General features: G+C 37.8%; 1 protein-coding gene across 3 annotated transcripts in view; it reads right to left on the bottom strand.

Annotated features, from left to right (window-relative positions):
* The window catches only part of dpydb (dihydropyrimidine dehydrogenase b), a 161,140-nt gene that overhangs the window by 12,529 nt on the left and 135,358 nt on the right, over nucleotides 1–13,253 (bottom strand). For all 3 annotated transcript variants that reach the window (XM_073876477.1, XM_073876465.1, XM_073876471.1), the window contains one exon: nucleotides 9,202–9,381. In XM_073876477.1, the coding sequence (XP_073732578.1) occupies nucleotides 9,202–9,381 (180 nt within the window). The remainder of the gene's footprint in view (nucleotides 1–9,201; nucleotides 9,382–13,253) is intronic.

Below are 13,253 nucleotides of genomic sequence, written 5' to 3'. Positions count from 1 at the left end.
CATCAGTAAAGTCAGTTCCTTGATTAGAAGTAAATCGCCATCAGCTGCTTTCAGATGGAGCGGCATTTACTACACAGAGTCGTAGTTCACTGACAATCGAGGCAATTTCGCATTAATTATCGAGGACGTATTGCCTGCGATAATTAATGTGATATGGCCCAGCTTGTCAGTGAACTACGACTCTGTGTATTAAATGCAGCTCCATCTGAAAGCAGCTGATGGCGATTTACTTCTAATCAAAGAACCGGCTTTACTGATGAAACATGCATGATAATCCCTCGATATATATCGCCCAGCCCTATAAGCATTGTGTTCAAATAACCCACCATTGCATTGAAACAACCCAACATATCCCAGCATAGATTTATTTATAACCCAACATGTGTTCTGTCCAATATTTACCCAGCATTAAAAACAACCCAGCATTGAGTTGAAACAACCCAGCATTGCGTTGAAACAACCCAGGATTGCAAATAAAACAACCCAGCATGGGTTTATTTACAGTATAACCTAGGGATGGGCAATATAAACGATATGCAATATAAACGATACAAAATTGGCATACGATATTTACCCAGCATTGAGTTAAAAACAACCCAGCATTGAGTTGAAACAACCCAACATTTCATTTAAACAACCCAGCCTTGCGTTGAAACAACCCAGCATAAGTTTATTTATATCCCAACAGGTGTTTTTTTCAATATTTCCTCAGCATTAGGTTAAAAACAACCCAGCATTGAGTTGAGACAACCCAGCATTGCATTGAGACAACCCAGCATTGGTTTATTTATAACCCAACATGTGTTATGTCCAATATTTACCCAGCATTGAGTTAAAAACAATCCAGCATTGAGTTGAAACAACCCAGCATTGTGTTGAAACAACCCAGCACAGGTTTATTTAAATCCCAACATGTGTTTTTCCAAATTTACCCAGCATTGGGTTAAAACAACCTGGCATTGACTTAAAACAACCATGCATTGCATTGAGACAACCCAGCATAGGTTTATTTATAAACCAACATATGTACTGTCCAATATTTACCCAGCATTGGGTTAAAAACAACCCAGCAGAATTGTATGTGTTTTTCAGTGTATGGAGTGTTTCACATTTGCATGTGCTAATCACTTTTGTATGTTCGGTTGTTTTGTGCATGCACGTTAAGTCTAATATATATTTCCTAAGCATGTCCTCGTATCTATAGACACCATCTGTCTCATGCAGTAAAACAAACAATAAAACAGACAACCACATGCTGTGGAGTCTATGACGCAAACACAGTGTTAAGTTTAATGGATTCTGTTTGTATTTTGTTTTTACAATAAATGTATTTTTGTGATAATTCACAAAAGCTATAGACATAATGCGTTTTGAATCTGTTAAGTTGCTTGAAGCAACAAAGTCAATTAAAGTTTTTTTGTTGCCTACAATATGACCAAATCTGCTGTTCCAAAATCACTTTCAGTATGCAGCCTACAACAGGACCAACACCTGTTCTACTACAAGCCTCACAGGTGCCGTGAAACAGTAGCAAAACACCCTGAAAAAGCCTTACTGGCTAACATTACCCTATCAAATCTCACCAGAACCACATACAAAGCAACTGACCACCATTTTGCCTACAGCAGTCTTGTAAGTGCCGGGTACTTAAATGGCAACCAGCGGAAATCCCAGATGCCCATTAGAACTTCATGTCTTCCAGAGACACAAACTGCAGTCTGTCTGACTCTCAGCAGCCCCATTCAGCCCTATTAGTTAAGCTTTCTCTCTTTCTGTCTCTATCTTCTGTTTAGCACCGAGCCACTGCGTATCTGCTTTATGCTAATTTGCTCTAAGATCATTCAAAGGATTCAAAGAAGAGTCTACAAAGCAGTACTTCTAACAATGGAAAAGAAAAATTTAACGATGGGAGTTTTCACAAAGAAACGCAGAGAAAAAGAAAATGACATTTGATTTGGGCTTCTGCTAAACAGACAGGTTGAATACTTGTGTATAAAAGCGAGAGCGTTAAATAACAGATATACAAATGTGTTGGTGGAATAGGAATTTCTTTTTCTTTCTTTCAATTGAGAGAGGAAGCAGTTTTTTTCCCAGGTCCACTCCACGAGGAGTGCTGTTTTAATGAGTGGAGCTACACGCACTGCCAAATCTCATGTCCCGGGCAACCAGAAAGCCTCTGCTAATTAGATGCAGAGCTTTCCAAAACACAGGGCTTGTCAATTCTCCCATCTCCCCTCTGGATTGTAAATCAAGAGTGCAGTGGAGGAAGGAGCACACATTATGTCAGTGTGGGCTGAGTGATTTAAATTATACCAGAATAAGAATGAAAGCCCGGCCTCGTATGTTGTGTAGCATCATGTCGATTGACAAGGGATTTGACGAGAAACGCGCTCATATTTGCCTTTGCTTTGTAATGTCTGATAATCACACTATAAATTAATAGTTCACCCAAAAATTAAAAATCGGTTGCACATTTGTGTCACTTTCTTCCTTGCTTGGAATACAAAAGAAACGGATTCAAGTGGTCACTTTTTACAAAAAGCTTTTTTCCATGCTTTCCATGCAGTAGAGCATTGCGTTTGCAGCATGCACGGTCAATGGTTTGATTCCCATGGAACACCGATAGCTTGAATGGACTGTAAGTCGCTTTGGAGAAACATGTCTGCCTTATGTGTAAATGTAATGGTTATTTATCTATTCTTAATGCCATTCCAGCATCTATGAATGTATTTCATGAGAACTGGTTAATCTACACTCACCTAAAGGATTATTAAGAACAACTGTTAAATTTTTCATTAAGGCAATTATTTAATCAACCAATCACATCGCAGTTGCTTTAATGCATTTAGGGGTGTGGTCCTGGTCAAGACAATCTCCTGAACTCGAAACTGAATGTCAGAATGAGAAAGAAAGGTGATTTAAGCGCGGCATGGTTATTGGTGCCAGACGGTCTCAGTATTTCAAAATTTGCTCAGTTACTGGGATTTTCACGCACAACCATTTCTAGGGTTTACAAAGAACGATGTGAAAAGTGAAAAACATCCAGTATACGGCAGTCCTGTGAGCAAAAATGCCTTGTTGATGCTAGAGGTCAGAGGAGAATGGGCCGACTGAGTCAAGCTGATAGGAGAGCAATTTTGACTGAAATAACCACTCGTTACAATCGAGGTATGCAGCAAAGCATTTGTGAAGCCACAACACGCACAACCTTGAGGCGGATGGCTACAACAGCGGAAGACCCCACCGGGTACCACTCATCTCCACTAAAAATAGGAAAAAAATGCTACAATTTCAACTAGCTTACCAAAATGTGACAGTTGAAGACTGGAAACATGTTGTCTGGTCTGATAAGTCTCGATTTCTGTTGAGTCAGAATTTGGCATAAACAGAATGAGAACATGGATCCATCATGCCTTGTTACCACTGTGTGGGGGATATTTTCTTGGCACACTTTAGGCCCCTTACTGCCAATTGGGCATCGTTTAAATGCCACGGCCTACCTGAGTATTGTTTCTGACCATGTCCATCCCTTTATGACCACCATGTACCCATCCTCTGATGGCTATTTCCAGCAGGATAATGTACCATGTCACAAAGCTCGAATCATTTCAAATTGGTTTCTTGAACATGACAATGAGTTCACTGTACTAAAATAGCCCCCACAGTAACCAGATCTCAATCCAATAGAGCATCTTTGGGATGTGATGGAACGGGAGCTTCGTGCCCTGGATGTGCATCCCACAAATCTCCATCAACTGCAAGATGCTATCCTATCAATATGGGCCAACATTTCTAAAGAATGCTTTCAGCACCTTGTTGAATCAATGCCACATAGATTTAAGGGGGCAAAAGGGGGTCAAACACAGTATTAGTATGGTATTCCTAATAATTCTTTAGGTAAGTGTATACACACATTGGGGGAGAGGCAATATGGGATCTCCATTTCACCTAACCTGCAGGTTTGTGGCAAGTGAGAAAAAAACGGAGTACCCGGAGTAAACCCACCCTGACACAGGGAGAACATGCAAACTCCACACAGAAAGGCCACCTGACCTAGCCGGAGCTCGAATGTACTTCATGTAGAGTAAATAACGCCAGATTATTCATTTCTGAAAATGTTATCTGCTAAACAGACTTCACTTGACATCCTAAAAAACCGACTGAGACATTGTTGGATAGCTAGTAAAAAATGACATTTAATGAAACAGTTATTGTTATATGGATGTGAGTGAAAGTGAGAAAACTGTCAGGTTGAAGTGTCATGGATCGTGACACCAGATGATTTTATTACCTGTGAAAGGTCTGACTTGCAGTGCTAACAGAGCATATATAAAGACATTGCTTCTCACACAAATACAAAGTTACCACAAAAGCTAATTTTAATGTCTGAAATGTGGCTTTAAAGTTTGACATTATTACTTGAGTAAAGTTAAGCAAACTTTAAACTGCTTGGCTATTCTATTCCCTACCACATTTTCAATTTACAGGTTTCCTCTTAAACAATGCTACTAAATAATACTGAATAAAACAACAAAACATTAATCCCTTGAGCTCATGTTAATATAAGGAGCTCAGCGCTGGTATCATGGTGGGCATTGATCTCTGCACTTTAATTGGCTCCAGGCAGTGAATTTGCTCTTGTTTTGCAGAGAAATACTGTAGTAGCCAAGACCACACATCTCTCATTGTGCCTCCTCTCATCAGGGTGCAAAGATAATGGAAACCTTTTCTCAATGTCCTAACTTCATCTCTGAACAGCAGCAAACAGTCAGATACCAGTATGGGTGTGTATGCATGTGTGTGTGCTAGGACTTGTACTGTGCACAATTTTGGTCACATGATCACAGATTTAGAAAGGGCCAATCATTTACAGTACAACTGCCTGTCACTAAGCAAAGTACACAATAATGACATTATGCACGTCAAAGCATGCAAATATTCTACTTGACTAAATATATGCAATACATTTTCAGCACTAAATATACAGTTGTACTAAACATAATTAGGTCTAAAAATACACCCTACACATTGCAAATATATATGTGTGTGTGTGTGCATGCATATGGTAGCTGTGCGGTGTCAGATGCTTTGAAACAAGATGTGCTTCCAAATGCAGTGAATATTATAATAAATACTTTTACAAAATGTTGAAAATTGTTCAAGTTCAGCCTATTGCTTTATTATGAGTTTACACCCAACATAGGGCAAGCCGTGTTACTAACAACACATTTCTCATGAGAAGTCTTTTCTATGGCTCTGTGTTATAGATACTTTTGCCTACAGTTCCTACAGCTAACAGTAGACCTATAATAATTTTACATCTATCTCAGTTCTCCTCTAGCCCTCCTATGCCATATTAAATTATACAAAACTGTGCAAAAGTCTTAAGCCACCACCACCAGGCTTGTTGTTTTGGAAGTTTAAATGTCCATCCATATTTATTTTTCAATCTATTTTATTAAGATACAAACAGAAAATACAGGTAATATGTACAAAAAGTAAAAAAATCACATTTTCAGGACTAAATGTCTTCTTTAGGCATTGTCAGTGTTTAGTGTGACCTCTCTTGGCACTAAACACACCTTGAGTGTTTTTTAGCAGAATGAAGTAAAAAGACTAGATTCTTTAAAGTTAGAAATTAGGATTTAATTTTATTTAGGTTTAAGAAATCCTGAAGTTTCCTGCTATTGCTCAAGTGGAAGGAGAGTTTAGCCTAAATACTTGACACATAAGTTTACATTTTTATACAGTTTTTCACACTTTATACACATTTCCTGTATTTTCTGGATATATTCTATTAAATAATTATAAAATATTAAAAAAATTGTGGCATGGTGGCCTAAGACTTTTGCCCAGTACTGTATGAATTCAGGTCCAAGTACACACAAGGGACCCACACAAGTTTGAATTTGATCCAAGGTCGTTTTTCATGTCATCATTCATCCAATTCGTCTTCTGTGAGCTTATTTGTTAGTTGCCAGCAAACACCATCACCCCCCATGATCTTCACAAAAGTTCAATGCCTTAAAGAAAATGTTATTCTTTAAATATCTAAACTATCAAATGAAAGAAAAAAAACACGTTACTCCTATCCTCATTTGTTCTCTTTTTATATCCGCTCAAATATGGGTAGGTTTCTTAAAAAAAAGCAAAATTTTGAACAAAAATCTGAGATAATAGCATTTTTCTAACAAACTTTTTTAGAGATCAGATTCAGAACGATGATCAAAACATATATTGAGTTTTTACTGCATTTAGATCTCTATATGCATTAGTGTTTTATAAGGTGGGGAAGAGAGCCACCTAGTGCATAATCACGGAAATATGGATTGCCGTAAAACGCGTCTTTGGCAGGGAGATGTTTTCTCTTTAAGTCTTTCCCCGCCATTGACGAGTTAACTCGTTAATTAAGAGAAAACGCTTCCCTGCCAATGACGAGTATTTCCGGCTTTCCGCAATACCGCTATTATCCACCAGTTGCTCTTCCGCAACTTATGCAACCTGGAAGTAACGCCTCGCGTGAAAGAGTAAGAACTCTGTGTATCAAAAATCCTTGAAAATGAAATTATCTCCGCTTTTTGCTCAAAATTTGGTGTTTTTTAAAAAACCTACTCATATTTGAGAGGTGATTACAAGAGAAGGAAAGAAGGTAAAAATGAAACATTTGAAAGCAGAGGGTCTGTTCTTTCATTTGATTTATAGTATGTTTATATATTTAAAGAACAGTTTCTGGAAGGCATTAACCTTTTGTGAAAATCCAACCCAGTCCCACCCCATGGCGTCGGTGTTTGACGGCACTTGACCGTGCGTCGGTGCGTTGGCGCGGAGGGTGTGCCTTTCGCGTCATTTTTCGACGAGCTGGGGACTTCGATACTATTAAGTCCGTTGCATTCTCTTTCCTATTTTCTTACCATTTTCGCGTCGGTTTAGGGTTAGATTTACATAATGACATCCCTACCCAAACCTTTCCCTAACCCCAATGCCAGGGGACAACTGTTTAATTTCGCGTACCTAATAGTATTGAAGTCCCCAGTTCGTCAAAAAATGACGCGAAAGGTATACCCTCCGCGTCAACATATTGACGCATGGTCAAGTGTCGTCAAATATTGACGCCATGGGTGTGAGACCGTGTTAGAAAATCATGAAAAATGCTGGCGCTGACTGGCAACTTTTTTTGTAAACGCTGGCGGGGAAAGAGTAAGAAAGATAACTTGTCAATGGTGTGGAAAGAGTTTAAAGGACTTTGCTGAAAAATCGACTTGTGATTAAGGGATTCTGCCAACAAACAAGCATTTCTGAATGGCCTGAGGGTGGGATTAAGCAGCTTTTTTGTATTTGATGTGCATATAATACACGCCAAGAGCATTCTGATAATATTAAATTAATAACATTGCATTTTTGATGGATGTGGCATTTAGTGGCTTTTGTATCTGAGCTCTTCATAAACAGATAAACTTACAACACAATTTCATACAAATTCGTAACCATTTTACAATGTGGCTATTGGGAACTTGTACAATCTTATTTGTATGTTTAGTACAATCTGCTTTCGAATTGGGCTTTATTCTTGTTTTTTTTTTAATAACAGTGCATTTTTGTATGATTTACTTTATACAAATTCATACAAAATCACCACTTCATAAAAATCGGTATCTTGTGAAATAAAGATAAAAGTTTAGTTGAAAACAGTCACATAATAAATGTCTTAAAGGGGCCATGCCTCAAAACTTTTTTATGATGTCAAATAAATCTTTGGTGTCCCCAGAGAACATATGTGACGTTTTAGCTCAAAATACCATATAGATAATTTATTATAGCATGTTAAAATTGCCACTTTGTAGGTGTGTGCAAAAATGTGCCGTTTTGGGTGTGTCCTTTAAAATGCAAATGAGCTGATGAAATTTAAACACTGATCACAATGATGGTAGTTTGTTGCAATTAAAACTCAATTGTGCTTTTCTCTGCACTAAATGGCAGTGTTGTGGTTGGATAGTCCAGATTAAGGGGTGGTATTATTATAATAAGAGCTCCTTATGACATCATAAGGAGAGCCAAATTTCAACTACCTATTTTTTCATGTCCTTGTAGAGAATGGTTTACCGAAACTAAGTTACTGGGTTGATCTTTATCAAATTTTGTAGGTGTATAGAAGCACTGGGGACCAAATCATAGCACTTAAACATGGAAAAAGTCAGATTTTCATCCCATGGCCCCTTTAAAGACTTTATTCCCCTGGGTCAAAAGGTACCTGCTACTGCAAAGGATGAATGCAGATTCGAAATGCAAGTGGAGGGCTAGAGAAACTTAAGAAGTGTCACAGCTTACCCCACTCTCCTCTACCCCGCAGTTTCAGCCATATGCTTGTTTCTGGACAGAGCTTTAGAGAGACCCTGTTGTCATTTAAATTAGAGAGAGAGAGAGAGATTTCGCCCCTCATGTTTTTCCAAATCGTGCCGTAGTGGAGAAATAGCACTTATCTGTTCACACTGCTTCCCCCTCCATCACTTTTTACTGAAGCACAAAGCTGTTTATGGAGAGAGAAACATTTGCATATGTTTGTATGTTTTCATATCTGCAGTGCGTGAATGCGGTGTAGTGGTGGGGAAAATATCTCTTTGTCTAAGTGTGAATTTTCAATGGGGGCGAGAGACATGCGAGACCAACAAACATAATCACAATTCAAATAATTTTGTGATAAATATATGGTAATTCTACTCAAACAACACAACAGCTTAGATTGTCTAACATTTAAGCACCCTCACATTTATGACGCACTTTCTGTGTGTAATATAATTCAACACTGAAGCAAAAAATGAAAAACCCCGACCTTATTTGATATTGATCTGGCAAGCATTGCTTAGATTTAGATCTCTGTGCTATCAAATACATCTACTTTACCTCTGCACAGTCTAGCTGAGGGCCACCATTGGTCACGGGGTCACTGAATGGTCTCGTGCAGCCCGGAGCTTTTTCGTGCCAATCGAGAAAATGACTCTACGACTGTTAGCATGATCCTTGGGGCTATGTTACTAACATTCACAACCTTATACATTCTTCATGCCTCAAAGAAGTATTATCTCCAGCATCAGGCTTATTTTGCCTGCTTAATTGCAACACAAATCACTAAAGGTTAACCAGAAAAACACCACAGAGCTTCATTTTCGAGACTAGCCTAAGGCATCAATCCACAGAGAAGCTCACCTTTCCAACAAGCTCCTCCACACGGGGAACAGGTTTGCCCTTCTGGTGGCGTACGGTGGGAGGAGATTGGCCATCCCAATCGCACAGCTCTTCTATGCTCTTCAGATACAGCAGTGCCTTTAGGCCTAAACAGTAGTCTTCAATCAACGTGAAGTCCTGGTTCTGTATAGCGCTGCAAACCTGTTAAATATGAACAGATATATAAACAGACTGACATGCCAACAGTGACTAAAAACACTTTTACACAGCGTGTTGATCCCAGAAAATACATTTTTGACATACAGTATATTTTGTTTTCTCTGTGAATTCAAACATGTCCCAGAATTGATCCCAGGATTGATCCCGGAATAAGTAACATAGCCTGGGATCAGTCCCGGAATGCATGCATCCTGTGTGAACAAAAGCAAGAACAATGCCATAATGCACTCTAAAAATGCTGGGTTATTTTTAAACCAGTGTTGGGTCAGAAATTACATTTTTCTGGGTTAACTTAAATCAAACAGCTGGGTTTGTCCATTTTTGACCCAACACTGGGTTGAAAATAACCCATTATTTTTTAGATTGTGGAACATGATGTGTTGTTTTATGAATGCATCATAAAATACTGTGGCAAATTTATAATAATAAATTCCTCCAAGTGTACAATTAAAATTACATTACAGTTCACATTATGTCACTGCAGGATTTTTTCAGGAAACAGATTCCAGAAAATTACTGCCAGTGTGAATGAACCAAAATCAAACAATCCCGGGACAAATGTCAGGACACATTATCTGTGTATTTTCCGGAATCTGTGTATGTGTGAAAAAGGCTTTTAGTGAAAGACCCATGATTACAGCATACAGGTTTTATTTTCAGTTATTAACTGATAACCTTTAAATACAGTATATAAATAACAGCATGTGGATTGGAATGATACAATGGTGAGAAAATAATGAGAGAATTTATTTTTGGGTGAACTGTTTCCTTAAAGTGTAAACAGAAGGATTTTTTTCTTTGACATTACAGTGTTTCAAACATAACCATTACAATTTTCCCCAAGATGACGATCCTGAGAAACAATGCATCAATCCTGTATTATAATACAGTTATACACTTTTATTCATGATATATTCTCTGAAAAGAAGTGATGTGATTTTTTTACCACACCTTTAAAAATAAAGGCGCCACAAAATGTTCTTCACAGCGATGCCACTAAAACAAAATGTTGTTTTGTTTCCTGAAGAACTATTTCATAATAACCTTTTTATAGTCTAAATGACTTTTTTGGTGAAACAAAAAGGTTCTTCGGATGACAAAGGTTCTTTATGGAACCATACAGCCAAAAATGGTTCTTCTATGGCATTATTTATCACCATAATTTTAAAGAGTGATTTCAACTGGTTTTAAGTATAATTAAACAGTGTTTCCTCTGCGCCAATGGTGGTTAAATGTACATAATATTTAGAATAAACTATAAACTAACATGTATTTTATCATTTTCCATTTCCTTAATTTACTTTTCCTTATATTTATATCCTATTGCTTTTTGTATGTTTGTTCTAAAATATATTTTCTTAAAAATAAGTTTTACTACATAACTTCGTTCACATCTTTCATTGTAGTTTTGGGCGATGTTATGTGCAAGTTCGTGCTCATGTTTAGCATTACAGTTCCCTATTGCAAAGTCATGCACAGTCCTGTTTGATAATCCGAAACTTATAAGGGCTACACTGTAAAAAAATCCATAGAAATTACAATGTTATTGCAGCTGGGTTGCCGGTAAATTACGGTAGATTTTAATTTATGTTATTTAATTGCAAGAGATTGTTCAAAGTTAAAATAAATTTTAAATATTAACAAGTCTTTATCTTAACAGAATAAAACTATACAATAACGGCCTCATTCAAAGCATTCTGGGAACCAGAAATCATCATCAACCTTTTTCTGTTTTTTGCTTCAGATTTTGTTTCGCAGAATGTTTTGCTTGATGCTGTTTTTCTAGTTTTATTCTGTAAAGACAAAGAGTTGTGAATGTTTAAAGTTCATTTAACTTTGAACAAAATTTTGCCAGCAAATAACACAAATTCAAATCCACAGCAAATTACCGGCAACCCAGCTGCAAATTTCTACAGAATTTTTTTACAGTGTAGGCTACTTATCAATTTGTTTTGTTAACCTGCTAATTATTTAAGTGAAACATATTTTTTCATCAACCAGAGACGAAATCATGTTCTGTTGATTTAAAGCTACTTGCGCATGAAATTAAACCCCTCGGGATATTATGATATTTTAGGAGATTTATTTATATATGAGTGAACAACGCGAATCAAGTAAGGAATTATTTCTCTATTTAAGACAGCCAGTCTCATGGGGCGGACATTGTTGTAGCTTTATTTTGCGAGCTGCAGCAGGTTTTGTCTAGAAGGGATACAGCAAACGCCGAAAAGTTTAGGACCATAGACTGTAAAAAAAGATGGATGATGCAACGTCGCCTCCCTCCATTGTAATGAATTGAAGCCAAAAATGTCCGACCATGGCCGCCGCCATGTTACGTAAAAACGTCAGTTCTGAGCCAATGCATGCACAGAAGGAATCATCCGTGAAGCCAGATGCGGAGCCGCGGTATCAAACTTCCGCCCAAAAGCTTGCGCGACCAGTTCAACCACACCAATTATAACGACACGCCCCGTTTCTATAACATCAAATTACTAGCTAAAATTAAACGTATCACAGAAATTAACACTTGAACATATATCACTGTGATAACAACTACTTGAAAGGAACAAAATCTTTTGAAAACTTTTATTGGAAGTGTAAATAATTTTTTTATTTAGAGCAGAGTCCCATTCGTTTAAATGGAGAGGGCGGGTTTATGACTTCTACTGCAGCCAGCCACCAGGGGGCGATCAAAGAGCCAGCGGCTTCACTTTTCAAGACTTATGAGGCACACCCATTTAGGATTAGATTTGGAAGTAGAATTAGTCATTTGTCCTGTTAAATAGTTTTTTTTAAGGATATGATATACAGGGCAATACCTGACTAGCCTCTACAAGCACTGCCCAAGGGGTAAATGCTACCTGTTCTGGGTACAGGGAAACCTGTTTGAAATGGACGAGTTCAGATTCTTTTATCAGACAGCATATCCGACAGCTCTGATAACAACAGCAACAAAAACAACAACAGTACCCACAACAGACAGTGGACCCCACAGCGACCCCTTAGACTGGTTGTCACTTTACTTAAATATGACTGAAGACATGGGCACCGCAAACACTAAACCTCAACATCCACTTCCACTATCATCAGACATTCAATGGTTCCTGCCAGTGAGCTTGAGAGTAATAAAAATGTTGGTATTTTTTATAATGTTTGTCCACCTCTACCTGGGCCCTATAGACCAAAAATGTTTGTTTTTGCTGCATTGCTTAAAAGAATGTTCCCTTCACATGAGAAATGAGCAACAATTCTTTGGTCCAGTCACACATTGGCAGCAAGTTTGCTGTCGCATTCAAAATAGCTTTTAATTCACCCATTCTTCAAAAACGTTCAGTTTGCCACGCCTGCATCAAATGTGACAGATTAATAAAGCAATGTGTGGCTTTTTTCTTGTTTCCTCATCGTGACTGGGCAGTTTAGTTTTAATAAATGTTCTCGTTGGATTGGGGACAGAGTTTCAAAACAGTCTGGTTTCAGAGAACAATGAACCCCTTTATCTCATAACATCAAGGAAATTTTGATTCCTCACGATATGACCACTTATATTAATAATGATGGAGTCTGCTTGATGATCTGAAGAAAGATTTATCTTCTTCAACACAGACAGACTGCTGAACCCAAAACCTGAAACATCAACACACACTTGTAGATGTGCAATGGTTTTTCAGCATTTATCAGTGATACATTTAACATAAAACAATAGCTATTAGCAGGGGTGCACATACATTTTTTGGCCTGGTTCTCAAAGGAGCACCTGGAGATGTTGCTTGGTGCTCACACTTTTCATAGCATCGACATCCTACATGCTGTCAACATCATTAATCTCCTGACTACTCTATTTGCCATATCACTTT

This window comes from Misgurnus anguillicaudatus, chromosome 2, assembly GCF_027580225.2.
Source record: "Misgurnus anguillicaudatus chromosome 2, ASM2758022v2, whole genome shotgun sequence".
Taxonomy (NCBI): Eukaryota; Metazoa; Chordata; class Actinopteri; order Cypriniformes; family Cobitidae; genus Misgurnus; species Misgurnus anguillicaudatus.
Note: the sequence above shows the minus strand (reverse complement) of the source record. Positions and strands in the feature narration are given on the sequence as shown.